The sequence below is a fragment of the Emys orbicularis genome, chromosome 1 (genome assembly GCF_028017835.1).
Source record: "Emys orbicularis isolate rEmyOrb1 chromosome 1, rEmyOrb1.hap1, whole genome shotgun sequence".
Taxonomy (NCBI): Eukaryota; Metazoa; Chordata; order Testudines; family Emydidae; genus Emys; species Emys orbicularis.
The window spans coordinates 223,789,415-223,811,688 of record NC_088683.1 but is presented as its reverse complement, the minus strand read 5'-3'; the positions used below and the strand labels follow the sequence as shown (position 1 = coordinate 223,811,688).

Below are 22,274 nucleotides of genomic sequence, written 5' to 3'. Positions count from 1 at the left end.
CAATCTTTTCTCTTGCTTGAACTTTCTGTATAAAAACCTAAATTGAGTTTGGGAATATTGATCTTTGTCCTAACCTGTATAAAGCTGATCACTTGCTTCTGGAAATTATGGGGAATGTTAAGAAAACAGTATTCAGTCAAGACAAACTGGCCTGAAAGGTGTTTTATTAGTAAAATTTTTTGTGAGACAGTAGTTATTTCTGTATTTGCTACTTCTCTGTCCCTTGCCATTGGAAATTAAAGAAATTGGTGAGCAACATTTAATTTTCAGTCATTAAAATGGCTTATTGTTTAAGCATGAAGTTTGATCTGCCTTGACAATTTATTCTGTAGTGAAAGACTTGCCTTCAGGACTTCAGCACGTATTAATTAAATAGTGGACTAGGAAACAACTTAACTTATGACTTTCAAAGGATTATGTGATCCACTATGGTAATGTTAAGGCACTGCATCTTGGAAGGAAAGGAAAAGTCAATTTATATTGAAGTATTAAACTACTTCAAACGGCAGCAAAATGACGTAGTAACTAACCAGATATGCAACATCAGATAGCCTTTTTTCACCCACTTGGATGTGGACAGAGGTCTGGAATAATCAGACCACTCAAGATGCATGTTCAGCTTAACATTGCCTTGTGTTTCTCAGGCCAGGTCTACGCTACACACTTACTTCAATATAACACTGTCGCTCAGGGGTGTGAAAAATCCACAACTCTGAGTGACATAGTTATATCGATCTTAGTGCTCTCTACACGGGGAGGGGGTTATATCGTTGGCTGGAGAGCTTCTCCCACTGACATAGCTACTGCCTCTTGCAGAGGTGGAGTTAAGCCAATGGGAGACCAGACGAGCTACAGCGATGTAGCTGCCCTGATGCAAGTTGGTAGTGTAGACCCCGTCTCACTCATAACTTTTTGTTAAAGTGTTTGCAAAGCTTACATTGCAGTTGATATACCTTGTGAAGCATCCTGGTGGTACCCATGGTTGTGAGGCACCTCACTATCAATTCCCTTAGCTGAGGAAGCCTTGTATGTTCCTGCTGTTGGTCAGTTCCCCAGCTCCACGAGCCTTAGGCAACAGGAGCACTGCCCTCCAGGCCTTTGCCAGTCCAACTGTTTCTTAACAGGTTAAGGGTAGGCACACTCTAACCCCCAAGTCTCCCACTGCACCACCTAGCCCCTGATCTGTGGGACACTCTCAGAATTCCCAGATCTTATATTCCCAAAGAAACAGTATACATAGCACTTAGATATGTGCATGGTAAAAACAGGAAGAAGGGTTACATATAAAGTAAAGTCATAAATGCATTCTAGAATCTAGACTTATTTCACTGGATACCCCTTTGACTAATAAAGCTTAGCTCCCAGAGTCTTTCCAGCGCTCGTCAGCCAACCCTGGGTGTGATCTGTTTTTTGTTACATGAAGTAAGCTGATGTGTTTGCTTTCTAGGTGAAGGATGCAGAGTGAGTCCCAGTCTCTACAGTTATAGTCCAGAAATCTGTTGTCTTCACATGTAAACAGGACTCCCTCCTGCTGATTTATTTTTTCTTGTAAATTTCCTCTCTGTAAAATCTTCAGATCTCTTCATTAGCATTCAGCTCAGACTATAAATGGGCATCCATTGTGATCCATACAGTGTTCAATTACATATAGCCAGGCACACAAACATCTCTTGCCCGAAAGAAACTTTTTAATTCCCTTCTGGTGACCCCACCCAATTCATAGCCCCTAACAATAATTTTCACTATATTTACACCTACCTCCTTACATATTTTCTGTACATACATTTCACAATGATGATGAACGGTGTGACACAGGCTTTCAGTGGAGAGCTTACATGACACCCTTTGGCAAACTAGTATGAAGATACTAGACCCTGGGGATCCCAGTAACCCTTAGGCACTCCTGTTCCCTCTGCCAGTTGGCACCAAGAGGTCCCTTGGTGAGGTACTGTGCTGCTTCCCTGGAGTACCCAAGATTGTGAGGCATTTCACTACCACCTGCCCTTAACATGAGGAAGCCTTATCTGTGCCTGCCCAGGGTCAGGTCCCAGACTCCACCCGCCTCAGGAAACATATGCACTCTCCTCTTAGCCCACGCAGGCTCTGCTGTCCCTTTGGAGACAAGCAGTAGGTGCACTCCAGCCCCTGAGGTTCCCGAACACCCCCTTGGAGAATCCAGCCCCAGTTCCACTGCATGCTCACAGAATTCACAGATCCTCTATTCCCAAAGAAACAGTACACCTCAGAATCCTCTCTCCACTCCATTTACAGCACTTATGCTTGTTTTCACTATAACCATATCGCAGTTTTTATTTAACAGAGAATAGAGCAGTGGTTCTCAAACTTTTATACTGGTGACCCCTTTCACATAGCAAGCCTCTGAGTGTGACCCCCCCCTTATAAATTAAAAACACTTTTTTATATAACACCATTATAAATGCTGGAGGCAAAGCGGGTTGGGGTGGAGCTTGACAGCATGCGACTTCTCCCTCCCCCCCGAAATAACCTCACGACCCACTGAGGGGTCCCAACCCCCAGTTTGAGAACCCCTGGAATAGAGATTAGAAAAGAAGCAAGCAGAATTAATGGAAACAAAGGGTTACATGTAAAATAAAATCCTAATACTCTTTCCCTAGAGCCTAAACTTAACAAGACATTCTCCTGTCTCCTAAAGGTTAACTCATCCAAAGTCTCTCTCCCAGCGTTAAACAACCAGACTGGCTGTGATCCTCTGGTCATAAGACAAACCAGCTGGTCCCCTTTGTGTAGGATACCTGGAACTACTTCTGCACTCCCACATATAATTCCAAAGATCCATTGTCTTCACTTGTCAACAGGGTACCCCCTGCTGCTTGCTTTTTCTTGTAGAAAATCTCCCTTGGAGACTTCACAATCTCTTGATTTGATTAGCATTTTGCTTCTACTGTAAATAGGCATTCACTGTGAAGGGTACAATACTCACTTTACGTATAGACAGACATATAGTTTCCTCCCTGAAAGAAATTGTTTGTCATCTTCTGGTGACCAGCCCCAACTCCCAGACCTTAAGAGCATAATTTTCACTATACATTCATCTAACTCCTTACATATTATCCGTACGTAAGTTTTGCGATGATTATGATAATCATTGTGACACAAATCGTCAGTGGAAACGTTATGTGACATCCTTTGGCAAACTATTGTCTAGAGCAGGGGCGGGCAAACTTTTTGGCCAGAGGGCCACATCAGGTTTCCAAAATTGTATGGAGGGCCGGTTAAGGGAGGCTGAGCCTCCCCAAACAGCCAGGTGTGGCCCGGCCCTGCCCTGCCCCCATCCGACCCCCGCTTCTTGCCCCCTGATGGCCCCCTGGGGACCCCTACCCTATCCACCCCCCACGTTCCCTGACCCGCCCCTGAAACCCCTGCTCGGACTGCCCCCCGCCGCCCCATCCAACCCCCCCTCTCCTTCCTGATTGCCCCCCTGGACTCCTGCCCCCATTCAACCCCCCCTGCTCCCCACCCTCTGACTGCCCTGACCCCAATCCACACCCCTGCCCCTAAACCCCCCCCCCGAACTCCCTTGCCCTCTAGCCAACTCTCCCCCCGCTCCCTGCCCCTTTACCGTGCTGCCTGGAGCACCGGTGGCTGGCGGCGCTACAGCCGCGCCTCCCAGAGAACTGGGACAGGCAGCTGTGCCGCCCAGCTGGAGCCAGCCACGCCATCGTGCAGCACAGAGCATCGGGTCAGGCCGCGGCTCTGCAACTGCGCTGCCCAGCGAGAGTGCACAGCCCCTCCGCCCAGAGCATTGCACTGGTGGCACAGTGAGCTGAGGCTGCGGGGGAGGGGGAACAGCAGGGGAAGGGCCGGGGTCTAGCCTCCCCAGCCGAGAGCTCAAGGGCCAGGCAGGAGGGTCCCGCAGGCCGTAGTTTGCCCACCTCTGGTCTAGAGACCAGACTCGGGATCTCTCTAACTCTTATGCACCTTTGTGCCATCTGTCAGCTGGCACCAACAGGTCCCACACTCTCATACCTCATCTTTGTGTTTGAGAAAAGAAACCCAATCATTCTAGCTTTTCTTTACCAGGAATCCATTTCTTTAAGAAAAGCAGATACCCTGCTTATACGAGACTAACAGTAAAAAAGTCAGCTGACAAATGCATTTACTGCCATGGTGAACTGGAGTTTCAGCATCACACGATAGCTTTTTAATTTTAACAAAATTTTCCCCATTGGATCAGTCAGTACTTGTGACTAGAGCCCTGCAAATCTGCGGATATCTGCTTTATATCCGTGGACCTTTTCTGCAGATAGCATGGATGTGGATACAAATTTTGTAGCCGCGCAGGGCTCTGACAGTAAGAGCCAGGCGGGCAGCTCTGAGGAACCGTGGCACAGATCCTCCACCTGCCATGGGTGGAGGACCTGGGAGGCAGGGACACTGGGTGGGGAGCTGCTTGGGCCCCACGCACAGGGCAGGTGGAGGGTCCACCATGGATCCTCACAGCTGCCTGCCCAGCTCTTACCGTGGCTGGGCTGTGGCTCCAAACCACGTGTCCCTCCCCCTTCTCCCCGGCCGGAGCTGGGTCGGGGAGAGCCGTGCTGGCAGCTGTGGGGAGCCTCAGTCCCTCCACCTTCCCTGGGGGCGGAGGGATACTTGGTGGGGGCTGCTCGGGCCACCCTCCCAGGGAATGTGGAGGGTCCGCTCAGCTCCCCACAGCTGCCCGTGTGGCTCTCCCTGACCTGGCTCTGGCCGGGGAGGGGGACGGCTTAGAGCCACAGCCTGGCCATGGTAAGAACCGGGCAGGCAGCTGTGGAGAGCTGCTCCGGACACTCCACCTGCCTGTGGTGTGGATTCCTGGCCCCCAGGCTCCCTGCCCGGCCAAGGGCAGGTGGAGGGTCTGTGACTCTGTGCGGGTTGCCCACGTGGCTCTCTCTGACCAGGCTCCGGCCGGGGAGATGCCTCGGAGCCTCAGCCCAGCCCCCAGTATAGAGCCCTAAAAATCTGCGGATATCCGCAGATAACTTTTGCGGATAGTGGATCAGATGCAGATACACATTTGTGTATCTGCGCAGGGCTCTACTTGTGACGGGATCCCCAGGGTACAACCTGGAACTGGGGTATCACTGTGGCCCCTTAACTTCCCAACCTGGGCTATCTCTCATAATGCTTTGCTAGTATCAATCAGCAGCACCCCTCCAGGCGCTGGTATCACTCAGCACAACAGCATGGAGCCCCACTTCCAGCTAGATTGCATGAATGCTCCCAGAGCCACTCACGAATCACTCAGAGAAAGGCACCAGCAAATCTCCCAAGCCCCCAGCCTTGCATCCCAGAACTGTACTGTCTTGCCCTGGTCAGAAGCCTGACCAGTGTAAGTTCATTACCCAGTCAGCCCCTCCCTTGATGTGGCGAGGACACATACTAGCTTTTGTAAATTGAGATGAGATTTCCCATGCACTTCAACCAAAACACATGGTTTTAGGTAAAATATAAAATAGATTTTTCGACTACAGAAAGATAGATTATAATTATAAGTGGCAGGTACAAGAGGTCAGAGATAGTTACCAAAGAAAATAAAAGATAGTTACTAAAGAAAATAAAAGTGGGAGAGAATTTCCCCACTGGCATAATTTAAACCACCCCCAACGGGCAGTAGTCGCTATCTCAGTGGGAGAGTATCTCCCACCAACATAGTGTTGTCCACACCAGCGCTTTTGTCCGTGAAATTATGTCGGTCAGGTGTGGGTTTTTTCACACCCCGGCTGACAAAAGTTTTGCTGACAAAAGTGCCAATGTAGAGAGACCCTAAATCTTGAACCTTATTAGACTAGGCAGTATTTAGACCAATCAGTTTTTCTCACCCCGCTGGATGTTGCAGGTAGGTTAGTTCTCAATACACAGGCTTCCCCTTTAAGCCTAGGATGAGTCTCCTCAGTTCAAGTTTGTCTTCCCAGTGTTCTTGTTGCTTCCAGCATAGGTGGGGGAGGTGAAAGGTAAAAGCATGATGCCACTGTCCCCTATTTTATATCCTAAGTCCATGTGCCTGGAAAACACTAGCCCAGACATATCCTGGTGGGCTTTGCTGAGGGCTAGTCTACACTACCCGCCCGGATCGGCGGGTAGAAATCGATCTCTCGGGGATCGATTTATCGTGTCTCATCTAGACGGATAAATCGATCCCCGAATCGACGCGCTTACTCCCACCTCGTCAGGAGAAATAAGCGCCGTCGACGGGGGAGCCGCGGCGGTCGATTTGCCGCCGTCCTCACAGCGGGGTAAGTCTAATAGGATACGCCGAATTCAGCTATGCTATTCGCGTAGCTGAATTTGCGTATCTTAAATCGACCCCCCCCCCCCCCTTAGTGTAGACCTAGCCTTAGTCACAGAATTGAGCAATCTCCCATTGTGTGATGTTTGCACAGCTCTCTTACAGCATTGTAAATTCCTTGTTTACAACTCCCCTGCTGATTAATGGTCATTTAACACCCACCTTGGAGTGGATCACCCCCTTAGTTGTCAGGGAGAACTGGCAGTGGATGACCCTGAAACTGGGAACATATTTCAGTAACAACCATACAGCAAAATCTCATAACTTCATACACACTAACAATATACATATTTTGACCGAACAATATGTTTCAGCAGATCATGACCTTTCATATATGATATCTTACATGGTATTCCTTGTATGAAATAGATCATAATTATACGATGGGGTGAATATGGGGGCTCCATGGTGCTGTTTTGAGGTACATAGTGTCACAATACTAAAAAGCAAAAACAGAACACCTCAAACTGAAGGAAGACTTGCACTTGCTATTTCTGAACAGTTCACCCTGGTGTGATTAGAGAAGAAAAATCCAATCTAGTCTGAGTCCTTGATAAAGCTGCTTTATTAAAAATATGATAGCTTGAGAATTCGCTAATTCTAAATATGCCTTGCTTGCAGGTTGAGGAGTTCACAAGTGTTTATGAAGAAGTTGATGAAGCACAATACTCCAAGATGGTCAGGGAACGCCAGGATGACGATTGGATTGTAGATGATGGTGTGTAAGATTCATTTAGGGGGCTCCCTTTATATGCTGAGTAGAATCATAAAATTTGTGTGGGTATTCTTGCATATATTTCTAAGCCACAAGTTGAATGGCTTACAAGTTTCAATATCTTTTGTATGCATTTTAAAAAACAAATAATAAAAATTACCCTGAAATTATCTTAACTCCATCAGGTTTCATGAAGACCTTTCCTCAAAATGTAAATGCCTCAGTGCCCTCTATAGATTATCAGTTATAATACAGACAAAAAAAATGAGCTGCTACACCGAGACGTTTGATCTAGATTTTTAAAGCAATTTAGGTGTTGCGGCACTCAACATCACAATGCCTAACTGATTTAGGAGTCCTTAGGAGACTAAGTGCCTAAATCTCTTTTAAAAGCAAAAATCAGAGTCCTAAATCAGTTAGGCATTGTGTCGCTGAGTGCTGCAACACATAAATAGCTTTAAAAATCTGGGTCTTTATGCCTAAGCATTGTTGAATTTATAATAACGCATTCAAGGTCAGTGATTCAAATATTTTACATTGACTGCAGATACAGTGACTTTGTTCCATTTAAAAATGGTTTCCTATTGCAAACTACAGATATATTTTTAGCTGATCATGTGCTAAAGTAGTTACTTTGAGTCAAACCCCATTATAACTTGGTTTGTTTTTTAGTTTATTTTCGTACTCAAAATATATAGATTTATAAAGTAATGAAAAATCAAGAGTTTGTTAAACAGAGGAAGCCCCTTAGCGATGGAGATTAAGTTTAAATTTCATCTTTCTGAATCTGCAAAGGGTCACTTAAAGTTTATTATAACCTTCTTCTTGTACAGATGGGATAGGTTATGTAGAAGATGGAAGGGAGATCTTTGATGAAGATCTAGAAGATGATGTCCTTGGTTCCAAGAAGAAAGGTAAATGAATTGAACTCTTGAAAGTTTCTCTGGTTGCTTTTTTTAAAAAGTGCATAAAATTGAGTACTTCTGTTGACTTTATCCAGTGGAAATGGGTCAGTAAGTCCAAATATTAGCACAATGAGCATAGCTTCCTGGGAAGGACAACTTGTACAGGTGTCATTGATACTGGAAGTGACAGAGGTTGCATAAATGTGTCTGGAACCAGAGTTTGGCCTGCAGAGCCTCTGTTTATCCTTGGTGATGGTGTGTGAGATGTTGATTATCAGAGCTTAGGGTGAGCAACAGCCAGGGAAATCACACTCGCATAACTACAAGCCCCCTCCCCTGGACACCAGGGTCTTTACCACCACTTCCTCCTTTAAGGCTCTCGTAGGCTCCTGTTTGCTTCTTTCAACCTGCATCTGGGAAATCTCTTTTGTTCCCCTTCAAATATCTTTGCTTTCTAGGATAACTCAGGATTACCACAGCCAATCCTATGTCTCAGGCCCTGTCACCTCAGGGCAGGCATAGCATCTGTTGCCTTGTCTATAGTATGGAATTGAACCATAATATTTGAACAAGTGGGATATTATAGAATCATAGAAATGTAGGGATGAAAAGGACTGAGAGGTCATCTAGGCCAGCCCCCTGCACTGAGGCAGGACCAAGTATGCCTAGACCATCTAAAAAATCTGTTTTAAAAACCTGCAACGAGGGGGATTCCAGAACCTCCTTTGGAAGCCTGTTCCAGTACTTAACTATGCTTTATATTTAGGAAGTTTTTGCTCATATCTAACCTAAATCTCTCTTGCTACAGATTAAGCCCATTACTACTTGTCCTGCCTTCAGTAGTAATGGAGAACAATTGATCACAGTCCTCTTTATAACATATTTGAAGACTATTATTGGGTCCCCCCTCAGTCTTCTTTTCTCAAGACTAAACTTATCCAGTTTTTTTAGCCTTTATCTTGTTGTCTTAAATCTAGACGACGTGCTTTCTGAACGGTTTTCATTTGTGTAGTACAAATGAACTTGATGCTAATAGTATGAATACGCAATTAAAGTGTTGATGGTGGTAGTAGTAGTAGTATTTACTATCTTTGTTAGTAAAGCTGTTCATTTCAGTGGTCAGCTGTGATCTATGTTGGTTCACAATTGGCAGTTTAGCTAATAAAAGTTAATGTTGTTATTACGGGTTTGTATGTGTAAAAGAACATTACAATGCTTTGGTTTTAGCTGGATCCTTAATAGTTGACTAAGTTTCTTTTAAGTGTTATACTACATTATGTCCTGCTGTGTCTTAAATACTGGGCCAATGAGGACTTGAGAAGCTCAACAGATTCTTCACTTAGAATCATAGACTTTAAGGTCAGAAGGGACCATTATGATCATCTAGTCTGACCTCCTGCACAATGCAGGCCACAGAATCTCACCCACCCACTCCTGTATCAAACCTATGTCTGAGCCATTGAAGTTCTCAAATCGTGGTTTAAAAACTTCAAGGTGCAGAGAATCTTCCAGCAAGTGACTCGTGCCCCATGCTGCAGAGGAAGGTGAAAACCCCCCAGGGCCTCTGCCAATCTGCCCTGGAGGAAAATTCCTTCCCAACCCCAAATATGGCGATCAGCTAAACCCTGAGCATGTGGGCAAGACTCACCAGCCAGACTCCCAGTAAAGAATTCTCTGTAGTAACTCAGATCCCACCCCATCTAATATCCCATCACAGGCCATTGGGCATATTTACCACTAATAGTCAAAGATCAATTAATTTCCAAAATTAGGCTATCCCATCATACCATCCCCTCCATAAACGTATCAAGCTTAGTCTTGAAGCCAGATGTCTTTTACCCCCACTGCTCCCCTTGGAAGGCTGTTCCAGAACTTCACTCCTCTGATGGTTAGAAACCTTCGTCTAATTTCAAGTCTAAACTTCCTGATGGCCAGTTTATATCCATTTGTTCTTGTGTCCACATTGGTACTGAACTTAAATAATTCCTCTCCCTTCCTGGATTTATTCCTCTGATATATTTATAGAGAGCAATCATATCTTCCCTCAGCCTTCTTTTGGTTAGGCTAAACAAGCCAAGCTCTTTGAGTCTCCTTTCATAAGACAGGTTTTCCATTCCTCGGATCATCCTAGTAGCCCTTCTCTGTACCTGTTCCAGTTTGAATTCATCCTTCTTAAACATGGGAGACCAGAACTGCACACACTATTCCAGATGAGGTCTCACCAGTGCCTGGTATAACGGTACTAACACCTCCTTATCTCTACTGGAAATACCTCGCCTGATGCATCCCAAGATCGCATTAGCTTTTTTCATGGCCATATCACATTGGCGGCTCATAGTCATCCTGTGATCAACCAATACTCCAAGGTCGTCCTCCTCCTCTGTTACTTCCAACTGATGGGTCCCCAGCTTATAACAATAATTCTTGTTATTTATCCCTAAATGCATGACCTGTACTTTTCACTATTAAATTTCATCCTATTACTATTAGTCCAGTTTACAGGGTCATCCAGTTCTTCCTGTATGATATCCCGGGGTCCTTCTCTGTATTGGCAATACCTCCCAACTTTGTGTCAGCTGCAAACTTTATTAGCACATTCCCACTTTTTGTGCCAAAGTCAGTAATAAAAAGATTAAATAAGATTGGTCCCAAAACTGATCCCTGAGGAACTCCACTAGTAACCTCTCTCCAGCCTCACAGTTCACCTTTCAGTATGACCCGTTGTAGTCTCCCCTTTAACCAGTTCCTTATCCACCTTTCAATTTTCATATTGATCCCCCATCTTTTCCAATTTAGCTAATAATTCCCCATGTGGAACCGTATCAAATGCCTTACTGAAATCGAGGTAAACTAGATCCACTCGTTTCCTTTGTCTAAAAAATCTGTTACCTCCTCAAAGAAGGAGATCAGGTTGGTTTGGCACAATCTACCTTTTGTAAAACCATGTTGTATTTTGTCCCAATTATCATTGACCTCAATGTCCTTAACTACTTTCTCCTTCAAAATTTTTTCCAAGACCTTGCATACTACAGATGTCAAACGAACAGGCTTGTAGTTGCCCGGATCACTTTTTTCCCCTTTCTTAAAGATAGGAACTACGTTAGCAATTCTCCAGTCATACGGTACAACCCCTGAGTTTACAGATTCATTAAAAATTCTTGCTAATGGGCTTGCAATTTCATGTGCCAGTTCCTTTAATATTCTTGGATGAAGATTATCTGGGCCCCCCCGATTTAGTTTCATTAAGCTGTTTGAGTTTGGCTTCTACCTCGGATGTGGTAATATCTACCTCCATATCCTCATTCGTCATCCTACCATTATCCCTAAACTCCTCATTAGCCTCATTAAAGACTGAGGCAATGTATTTGTTTAGATATTGGGCCATGCCTAAATTATCCTTAACCTCCATTCCATCCTCAGTGTTTAGCGGTCCCACTTCTTCGTTCTTTTCTTATTTATATGGCTATAGAACCTTTTTCTATTGGTTTTAATTCCCTTTGCAAGGTCCAACTCTACATGGCTTTTGGCCTTTCTCACTTTATCCCTACATGTTCTGACCTCAATAAGGTAGCTTTCCTTGCTGATCACTCCCATCTTCCATTCCTTGTAGGCTTTCTGCTTGTTCTTAATCACCTCTCTGAGCTGTTTGCTCATCCAGCTTGGTCTACAACTCCTGCCTATGAATTTTTTCCCCCTTTCTTGGGATGCAGGCTTCTGATAGTTTCTGCAACTTTGACTTGAAGTAATTCCAGGCCTCCTCCACCTTTAGATCCACAAGTTCTTCAGTCCAATCCACTTCCCTAACTAATTTCCTTAATTTTTTAAAGTTAGCCCTTTTGAAATAAAAAACCCCTGGCAGGCCGGGCCAGTTTGTTTACCTGCCGCGTCCGCAGGTTTGGCCGATTGCGGCTCCCACTGGCCGTGGTTCGCCGTCCCAGGCCAATGGGGGATGCGGGTAGCAGCGCGGGCCGAGGGATGTGCTGGCTGCTGCTTCCTGCTGCCCCCATTGGCCTGGAGCGGCGAACCGCGGCCAGTGGGAGCCGTGATCGGCCGAACCTGCGGACGTGGCAGATAAACAAACCAGCCCGGCCCGCCAAGGTGCTTACCCTAGGGGGCCGCGTGCCAAAGGTTGCTGATCCCTGGTCCAGAAGAAGGCAGCTGCCTTGGGAGGTTGTGCAGACTGCAGGTGACTTTACAAAATGCTGTGGCTTATTTTGTTTAAGTATGGGCCCTGGATTTCAATGGTATTTAACTATATGTGGTGACATAAGTTTTACAGTCCTTCTCTTTTAGATAGAACATCACGAAAAAGCTGTACTTGAGTAAATTTCAAGTTTCACTTCTAAATTGCTATGAAGTATTTTTCAGCATATACTGAAAGCAATCACATCCTTTTTCTGTACAAAAAATAATTCATTTCCCTTATCAAACCTTACGTGCAGCCTTTTCTGTAGAGGTTAGTGGAGCAATATTCAGGACAAATTTGTGTAATCTTGTTACTCTACAGTCTGCCCAACTTTCTTCAAACTTACTGTTCAACCTGTAGAGTAAAACGGCTAACTTTCAGACCAAACCAGTGTGACTAGCCAAAGTTTTAATAGGGCAAAAACAACGCTTATAATAGAGCTCTGTAAATTTTCTTGTAGCCATTTAGATATTTGTCATCTTTTGGCACTGTTTATAATAAAATGTCTTAAGTTTGATAAACATTCAGTGCTACTTGAATGAAGCTGCATCAGTGGTGATTAGGGTCTAATGTTTTAATGACGAGCTATCTAACTGAAATAACTTTAACTTATGAAAGTGAGCCAATGTTAAGTCATACAAACATTTTCAAAAATCCAGTAAGTCTTTTTGTCTTCAAACAAGTGTAATTAATTTCTTAAATATGGACATGTCTGTTCACTTTCTTCCTTATTGGTCTACTTTAAAGAGGTTGGGGCTTTAGACATTTCCATATGTAACTTTCATGCTTAAGCCTGTGATTATGTATTCATAAATATACAGTAAATCTAATTTATACTGCTAGTTCCATCATGGACAATCTAAAGAGATTTACAAATGATATGCAGGGATCCCTTTCTCCAATAGAGAGGTGAAATGTTGCAATTGTGTATCGTCATTTTGCTGTGTTAGCATCTTCAGATGGAATGTGCAGGATGTAATTACCCAAAGTTTAATATCTGCACTCTTGTCAAAAATGCCATAGGATCTCCACTGGCAACAAATGATCAGAATCTCTTACAACTCATGAAAGATTGCACTTTCAATAGCGTAGTGCCCCTAACATTATGCTGGGCTCAATACTGACTACCAGGAAAGAGTGCCTCTTACTGAAGTGTAAACATAGTTTCTTATAACAACTGCGTTTACCATAGAGGCTTTCTGTCCTAGCACTGGGATACTCTTGATGAGCTTGTATGATCAGACAGGATTTCAGAATAGGCAGCAGGTTTAAAACAAAAGGAAGTGTTTTTTCACACAACGCACAGTCAACCTGTGGAACTCTTTGCCAGAGGATGTTGTGAAAGCCAAGACTATAACAGGGTTCAAAAAAGAACTAGATAAGTTCATGGAGTATAGGTCCATCAATGGCTATTAGCCAGGATGGGCAGAGATGGTGACCCTAGCCTCTGTTTGCCAGAAGCTGGGAATGGGTGACGGGATGGATCACTTGATGATGATGATGATGATGATCTGTTCTGCTCATTCCCTCTGAGGCACCTGGCATTGGCCACTGTCGGAGGAAGACCGGATACTAGGCTAGATGGACCTTTGGTCTGACCCAGTATGGCTGTTCTTATGTTCTTTAGTGGTTTCTTTGTGTTTAAAAACTTGACTGAATTTCTTTTGGTTCTTGTGAAAGCTACCAGTTAATAACCTTGAGGACAGAAGTCATCTGTTTATCTGCAGGATATGTACAGGGGCAAGGGAAGCTTCTGCACAACTCCCTGAGGGCAGGTCTACACAAACATGTAGTTTGCAGCAAGCTGGGGTATGAATCTATCCCACACTAGCTGTCCATGTGGACCCTGATGATATGCACTAGTGAACTAGACATGCTAGGTAACTTGACTAAGGTCACATAGGAAGTCATTGGCAACACAAAGAATCAGACCTTGTCTCCATAGTCCTAGGCTTGCTAACTAACCACTGTACCATCTTTCCTCTATGCAAATACTCTGCTGTACCATACTCTGGAGCAGTGGTTCTCAACCTGTTTACTGTTACGGGCCACCTATGCGGCCCATAATGAGTTATCTGGGTCGCATCCAATACTACCTCTATTGCCCTGAGGATGTCAGATGGGCTTCATTTCTGTGCTGATTGGGCCGTAGGTTGAGAACCACTGCTCTGTAGTGACCACGTTTTAGTATATGAGAGGTAGTTCAGTAATTGGCCTGTGTGATACTTCCAAGAAGGCTACAAACTCTGGTGATAGCTTTTTGTAATGTAATTCTGAACAGCTATTAGATTGTAACGCCTTGCATGAACTGCCAACTTACGCTGGATATGAGCGAGTAGCCTAAAGGTTAAAGATGATCCCTTTACCAATTCCATCAACTGTCCAGCCCCCACTGATAACTGGAGCCTTTAATTATTTGAGAAATCACTTCTCTCTCTTGCTCCTGTAGGAAAAGGTGACAAAACATCCACAAATGACAAAAAGAACGTGAAGAAGTCTGTGGTGTCAAAGCCAAACACCATCAAGTCTATGTTTATGGCTAGTGCAGGGAAGAAAAACACAGATGTAAGTTGTATTTTTATATTTCAATTTAAATGTCCTACGTTCAGTTAGACTTGTAACTTTATTTTCTTTACTCAAAGTGACAAATGTTTTGGTTACTACTGTTTGACTTTTTTTAATCAATTGGCACACAAGCCAGACTTAAAAGCTCTCACTGGGAGTTTCTGGGTGCTGGTCACTCTTGAAAATCTGGCCCATGGTATGTGGGGAACCTCCTTATTCTGTATTGACCGAGTCTTTCGGTTCATTTAAGTGCATATAATTAAGTCTATATAGCTAATACAGCTGTCTAATATTTTACAGAAAACTGTAGACTTGTCCAAGGATGACTTACTCGGGGATATTCTGCAAGATCTGAATGCTGAGGTAAGTAGTTGAATTCTGAGGGGTATAATGTACTGAACACCCCAATCAATGATGCAATTCATCCAGTTATCAGAAGTTTTTAAGAAGCATTTTTTTTTTTTTTAAATGGACCACCTAAGATTTTATTATTTTAGTGAAGTCATTCCCAACTCTTGGCTGTGACAATCTTTGTCCCATGAGTCATCTTTAGGTACACAAAAAGTCAGGTCAGCCAATGACTCTAGTTAATCAGCATGACAGTACTCATTACTGTATTAGCAGACTTCCTTAAAATTACAAAGACTAACACTTTCAACAGCACATATCACAATGTCCTTTGGGGTTACTGAACATGACACATCATTAATATAAATTAAAATTACAAATATATTTAAAAAAAATTAGAACATTGCCATGTCCTTCACTTAGCTTTACTATAAATATTCGATACTCATTCCCATGCTATCTGATACCTAACTATAGGGTTATGTCACCTTATTAACTGTTACTAACATCACAAACATCTAAATAGTTCAGAAAATGCTTTCATGCTATCCTGATATTGTCTGCTGTTGCAAGGCATATGTGAAATACCAGATTTTGTGGAGGCTAAATGAGAAAAACATTTTAATACAAAATACTTTAATCATGTTTTCACTTAAGTACAGTCTGTTGTTGTGGAATAGTTGGCTAGTTAATAAAGCTTTGGAGTTCACTAATACGCTTCTCCTCATGTTCTAAATTGCATTGTCTCTTTCTGCATTTACGGGCACAAATGTACATCTTAAAATTGCTTGTCCACTAGTATGCCAGTGCTGAAAACCAACTACAAATTTTCCTAAACAACACATTCTCCTGAACTATTGTCTACTGAAACAGTTTGTAAAGCCAACACGTTAAACTTATGACTCTCAGCCATAACTGAATTTTTAACTTTTTTTGTCATACTTCATATTAGCTGTAGTCTAAAAAAATCTATGGTGAGGGATGAGAAGCATTTGGAAAACTTTCCATTGCATCCACACATTTTTAACTGAATTTCTTTGGCTCTTGTGGGTCTCCAAACTTCATCCAAAGATTTGTGTCGTCAAGACTCCTTCTTTTATTTAAATGCCAGCAGTGTGCTTGATGCTGTATAAAATACAAGGAAAGATGGTCCCTCTCCTGTGACTCATGATCTAAAATTTGTATTGACTTTCTTTTCACACCAGGATTTTGTATAATACTATATTATCAGTTGGCATAATACTCCCACTGCTGCTTTGACTGTTCTGGACCCCCTTGGCCATTGTTTTGCATTCTCCTCTAGTTTAGGAGCAAGCTATGTAGCTGCTTTTAATGATTTTTTTTTTTTAATTAATTTTTTCACAATGTTAACACTCAAAACCAAAACCGTATTAGAATCCTTGTGGCCTTGTCACTTTAAGTAAATTGGAAAAAAAAAAGGTTGCTTAGTTGGTGTGGAAGGATTTCTCACTCGCTTTGGGAGCGTTTCCTCAAATTCCCTAAGTGAAGACACTTCATAGTGTCACTTTTTGTTGGGACTCTGATACTTTTGTAGTAGCTGATGCAGCATGCATGCGGGGTTAGAGGGTGAAGAGAAAAATTGGGTGGCTTTTTCCTTCTCTGTCAAATTCTACTAACGCAGGGCCATTCTCATATTTTCCCTCCTCCTTTTTAGACCGTTCAGATAACTCCACCTCCAGTTGTAAAGCTAAGAAAGAAAAGACCTGTTGGAGCGTCACTGAATCCTTTCTCTGTACAGTCACCGGCCCATACGGTAAAGTTGCAGATCCAAATTTTTTTTTTTTTGCTTATGACTAACTTATGTTTTGAATAAGTAAGCTCCTGTTTTATTATTGGCTTCCTTAGTAAAAACAGAAGGTCTGTAATTTCCTTTTTGGTACTCTAATACAGAGATGAAAATACACTTTTGCCTCTGACTATCTTTGTAGTTGGGTGAGTACATACTGTAGATTCAGTTATCACTTCACCATTCATACAGTGTTTTAGAGTTACATGACACTTTACTCATAGATACTTCATATGCACTAAAAAGCTTATGTAAACAAGTTATGACAAAAGGATATTGAGGGGTTTATTAAGGGAGAATGAATTTTTAAATGAATTTGGAGGAAAGGATGCTTGGCAGATGGGGGCACAACGAAATAGGCATGAAGTGAGGTGGGAAAAGGAGATAAGGCAGAAAGATTGGAAAGAGCTTGTAAAAAGAGTGGAAAATGGAAAGATGTAAATAGGGGAAATATTATTTAGGAATGTGGGTGCATATACGGCCCTTCGGTTTTGCAGAAGGTGCGGAACCAGTGGAAGTCTTCTGATAGGGGTAGAATGGTTTGAGAGGAGGCATGAAAGATGACTCTAGCAGCAGCTTTTTTGGAGAGACTCACTGCTAAGAAGCAGGGAGACTGGAGGGTAGGCTATTGCTATGTCATAAGCCTTGATATATGGGCAGTGGTTTTAGCAGTGGAGACAATGAGGTGAGGACACAATTTTTATGTGAAAAGACTTAGTGAGAGCTGCAAGGAGGAGAGAAGAGTCAGAGACTGAGGCTCAGGACCTGGAAGTGGGACAGATAATGGAATTGTTGATGGAGAGATACAGAAGCAGGAAAGCTGAGAAGTTAATGTTTGAGGAGGGGAGTTTGAAATGGCAGCTGGGCATCCAAAAGATGTCAGGCAATAAGATACAAGACTGGGTGGAGAGGAAGCTCCTGGAACTTGAAAATCAGCTTGTGTAGTAGAAGTAGATGAAACCGTGGGATAGATAAGATCACTGAGGGGGAAAAGGAGGGGCCAGAAAAGAGAAACTGAGCAACAACAGCGGGGAAGAGGGTCAAAGGGATTTGGAGATGGCTGATAAATGTTCATGGGCATAGAAAGAGATGTAGCATACTGGGACAGTTTAGTGAGGGATACGATTGAAGGATACAAATGGTATAGAGGAGATAAATCCTATTTGCCATTAAAATACAAGAACGACAGTGCAATTGAAAAACAAATTAAAAACTGAAACATACTCTTACACCATGAATAATTAACTTGTGGATTTGTCACAAGAGATTATTGAGACTAAATTTAATAGGATTAAAAAATTATCCATATATCTAAATGAGGATCTGAACCCTGATGCTTCGGGGGTGTTAGTCAACTACTAGCTGACATAGGTTAGGAAGAAACTTAGCTATCAGGCACGCTCTTCCATAATTGTCCATGCTATTATTTTCCTCTGAAGCATATGATACTGTCCTTTGTCAGAATGCTGGATTAGATGCGCCACTGGTCTGATGGTCCTATAACAGCTGTTCTCAAACTTTTGTATTGGTGACCTCTTTTACACAGCAAGCCTCTGAGTGCGACCCTCCCCCCCCCCCCATATAAATTAAAAACACTTAAAAAAAAAAAAGTATTTAATGCTATTATAAATGCTGGAGGTGAAGCAGGGTTTGGAGGTGGAGGTTGACAGCTTGTGACCCCCCCCCCCATGTAATAACCTCACTGCCCCCTGAGGGGTCACCACCCCAAGTTTGAGAACCCCTGCCCTAGAAGGAGCAATTGGAGGTTTTTAAGAGCTGTCCACAAGGTAGAATGAGAACCAGGAAGAAAGTCTTGGAAACTAAGTGGAAGTGAGCAGGTAGTGACTAACGTTTTCAATTTCAATAGGCAGATCTGGAAACATAGGTATAGAGAAGTGTCTATTTGGTTGAAGTAGGAGTCATCATTAGTACCAAAGGGTACGTCCAGACTACCCGCCGGATTGGAGGGTAGCGATTGATAATCGATATATCGCATCTCGTCTAGACGCGATATATCGATCCCTGAACGCGCTCCCGTCGACTCCGGAACTCCACCAGGGCGAGCGGCGGTAGCGGAGTCAACGGGGGAGCCGTGGCCGTCGATCCCGTGCCGTGAGGATGGGAGGTAAGTCAAAATAAGATACGTCGACTTCAGCTACGCTATTCCTGAAGCTGAAGTTACGTATCTTACATTGACCCCTCCCTCCCCCTCCCCCCCCAGTGTAGACCAGGCCTTAGTGAAGGTAGCTTCAGGAGAGTGCAGAAGTTGAATAAGAGAGGATGAGATTGGAGAAGGTAACAGTCTAGGATTCTGGAGAGTAAGAAAGGGAATAGGCAACTTTGATCAAAGGAAGGCTTATTTAAGACAGGAATAATGATTGGGCAGCTGGGGTAGACGAGGTAAAAAGAAATAGAGAGAATAAATATTAACATTTTTTAAACTTTATTTTGGTTTACAATAGATCAACTGCACAGACCTGTACTATTTAGTGGTTGACAGTGGAGCCTTAGATAGAGCATTAGACTGGGACTTAGGAGACCAAGGTTCTATTCGTGACTAAGACCCTGGCCTGCTGTGACCGTGAGCAAGACACTTCATTTTCCTGTTCCTCAGTTTCCCCATCTGAACTAGATGATGACAGTAGTGAGGCCTTGCTCAATAAAGTGCATAGAACTATCACCAGTTATTGGAAGATCTCATGACTCCCCTCCCAGAACACCATTTTCAAGGTTAAAGGCAGGGGGGTAGGATGAGGTAGTTGCAGCTGTTCCAATGTTCTGTCTGAAGCTCTAGCTCTGAGTGGAGCTTGTAGGCGGAAGAGAGGTTTTGGGAGCATGCAAAAGTGGAGTGAGAACATTTAGGGATTTTTTTTTCAAAGCAGCAAGCCTCTAAATGCTTTGAGTTTGTGCAAATGGGAACTTTTGAGAGGCTTATAACTCCGCTAAATGTAACTGAATAACAAAAGGGGCCTGTCCCCTTATCAACTTCTAAATCTCTGCTTCAGAGCATAGGGAGGCTGGAACTCTTCAGTGAAATGGTTGGAAATCAATTTTAACATTAGGAAGACAACCTCTTTTCCCCCTAACCTTGCTGTTGGAAATGAATGGTCTTTGCTGAAACTTTAAAAAGACGTATCAGCCGGAGGTAGAAAGAGCCTGTAAAATTTCAGTCCAAACAGTTAGTTTGGCAAAGTTATAAACAACTGAAAAATTACTTGGGCTGCCTTAACATGGGCAGGGCCCCGTGTATCCTGTGATTGTGTCGCTGCAGAATTCATTCCTTTGCTACATAATAATGCTCCAGAATCGGACCTTTCATTTGAAAATTGTTCTTGCCTTTATGGTTTCAGCGAGTACCCCCAAAATGTAAACAGTCTTAAATGATTCAGTGTCCTATGTCTGCATCTGTAGAGTACCTGAAACTCTTAGGACTGAGGGGTGTAGCCTGTCCTATTCATCTCAATCAGGGCCCCGTGGAATTTGGATACTATGGTTACATAAACTGGCATTCACCAATTTGCTGCAGTTAGGCACACAACTGTATTTTTCCCCTGCCCTGCCATACCATACCTACCACTTCCCTTACAATTGTGAGTTGGAGTACTGTGCGCACTCCCTGCACTGTTCCATGGAGCAAGTCAGAAGAGAGTTGGGGGAGCGAGAATTTAACTTCCTGGCTGTACCAATGTATGCTGGCAAACTAGGCTGTCTGGGGAGCTAGAGAGAAGCTGACAGCCAGCTCCATTCTTGCCTGGCACAAATGGGGAGAAGGAGGTTCTGAGGTCAGCCTCAGCTGAGGCCTGGGGAGAACAGCAAAAAACTCATGCCCAAAAATAATCAACAAATGCTGTCTATTAATATTTTCAACTATGACCCATAGAACTGTCTGTTTTTTTTGGGGTTTTTTGTGTGTTTTTTTTTTGGGTGTAGGTTTGGGAATAGAAATGGCGGTAGAATAAATGTTGCCATGGAATTGAGGAGTTGTTGCTGAGAAATTTGGTGTTGTGTTGAAGAGTGTGCAAAACCCTGACTGTAGGCCTTATTGCCAACTTCATTTATAACTAAACAGTGTAATTCTCCTTTAAGGAAAATTAAAGTTTAATTTGTGCCTAAAATATTTTTTCAGGTAGTAACCCCTATAGTAAGGAAAGCTCCCACTACTGTCAAAAAGGAAGTTCTTTCTCCAACTACCGCTGATCCTAAGCATGCCACTTATGCAGCAAAACCTGTTGCAGTCCATAAAGAGAATGGTGCTGAATATACAATAAAAACTGCAGAAAATGAAGAACTGGTGAAGGCAAAACCAGAGAAAGCTATTCAAGGTATTTTAAAAATTCTGGCAACGGAGATAGCAAATGTAGCATGTTCTAAAATATTTTAGTTACCATTGGGGCTAAGTGTGAAAATAGCTTAAAGTGATTCATATTAATGTTGTATACTGTGTGTATGTACTAGAATTATATAGTATATTGTATTAATGATTCAACCCCTTAGTTCTTTTTACAATGCTTACAGAAAATGATCAGGGCATGATGGATTTTGAGGATGGGGATTTTGATGAACCTATGGAAGCGGATATACCAGAGACTGCCGGGGCACTGAAGAAAGAACAGAAACTAGAAAAGAAAGAGACACAGCAAGTGGATTCTGTGAAGGAAGATGCATCCTTTTTGTAAGGATCTGTGGTTGCAAAAGACCTTTTTTGCTGAAAGAAGTTATATTTATGACTTCATTATATTTGGACTTGATATTTACTTGATATTTACATATTTATTTTTCTCAAGGCATTGTTCTGTGATTGCACTGTAGGGACTTGAAAAACGTGCATGTTGAAGGGAGTAAACTGGCTGACGGCTACTTAAGAAAAGGGATACTTCATGTTTCTGGGGATAGACAATTCCTGTCTGGGTAAACAGTGTAATGTTTTAGGTTAAGTGCTCAATGTATATTGCACAGAGCTGGTGATGTAATGTGGAAGTTTTAGACTGCACATCTTGGTGCTGATGAACAGAAATCAGGAATCACTAAAGATTTAAATTACCGAATACCTTATAATTGCCCAAAACATTAATGATAGTTAAAGCCAGTTTCCCGTGGCAAATAGTCATGCCATTGAAGTTCAAAATGCAAAAGTAATGATTTTAAGGTCCTTTTCGTATATAGGAGAGTTTTGAAGCACTTTTTAAATACTGTTTCATGACTGAAAATTATGACAAGTCAAATCATGGTTTGAAGTGTACAAGGTGCTTCACAGAAACAAATAATGACTCTGTCCCACCCCAGATAGCTTACAGTCGAAGGTAGCCTTGCAAACTGATGGGATTACTCATGCTGTAAAGACTTGCATGTCTGGGGTCTGTCTAATAGTTTAAAGGAACTATTAATGCCTGTCTGCTGGATATATGAGAGCTATATTTGTGGGGGAAATAATGGAGTATTGC

General features: G+C 42.9%; 1 protein-coding gene across 1 annotated transcript in view; it reads left to right on the top strand.

Annotated features, from left to right (window-relative positions):
* POLA1 (DNA polymerase alpha 1, catalytic subunit) overlaps positions 1-22,274 on the top strand; it is a 329,016-nt gene that overhangs the window by 906 nt on the left and 305,836 nt on the right. The window contains exons 3-9 of the mRNA XM_065423293.1: positions 6,929-7,025; positions 7,856-7,936; positions 14,563-14,678; positions 14,979-15,041; positions 16,702-16,800; positions 20,960-21,155; positions 21,349-21,505. Coding sequence (XP_065279365.1) covers positions 6,929-7,025; positions 7,856-7,936; positions 14,563-14,678; positions 14,979-15,041; positions 16,702-16,800; positions 20,960-21,155; positions 21,349-21,505 — 809 coding nt within the window. The remainder of the gene's footprint in view (positions 1-6,928; positions 7,026-7,855; positions 7,937-14,562; positions 14,679-14,978; positions 15,042-16,701; positions 16,801-20,959; positions 21,156-21,348; positions 21,506-22,274) is intronic.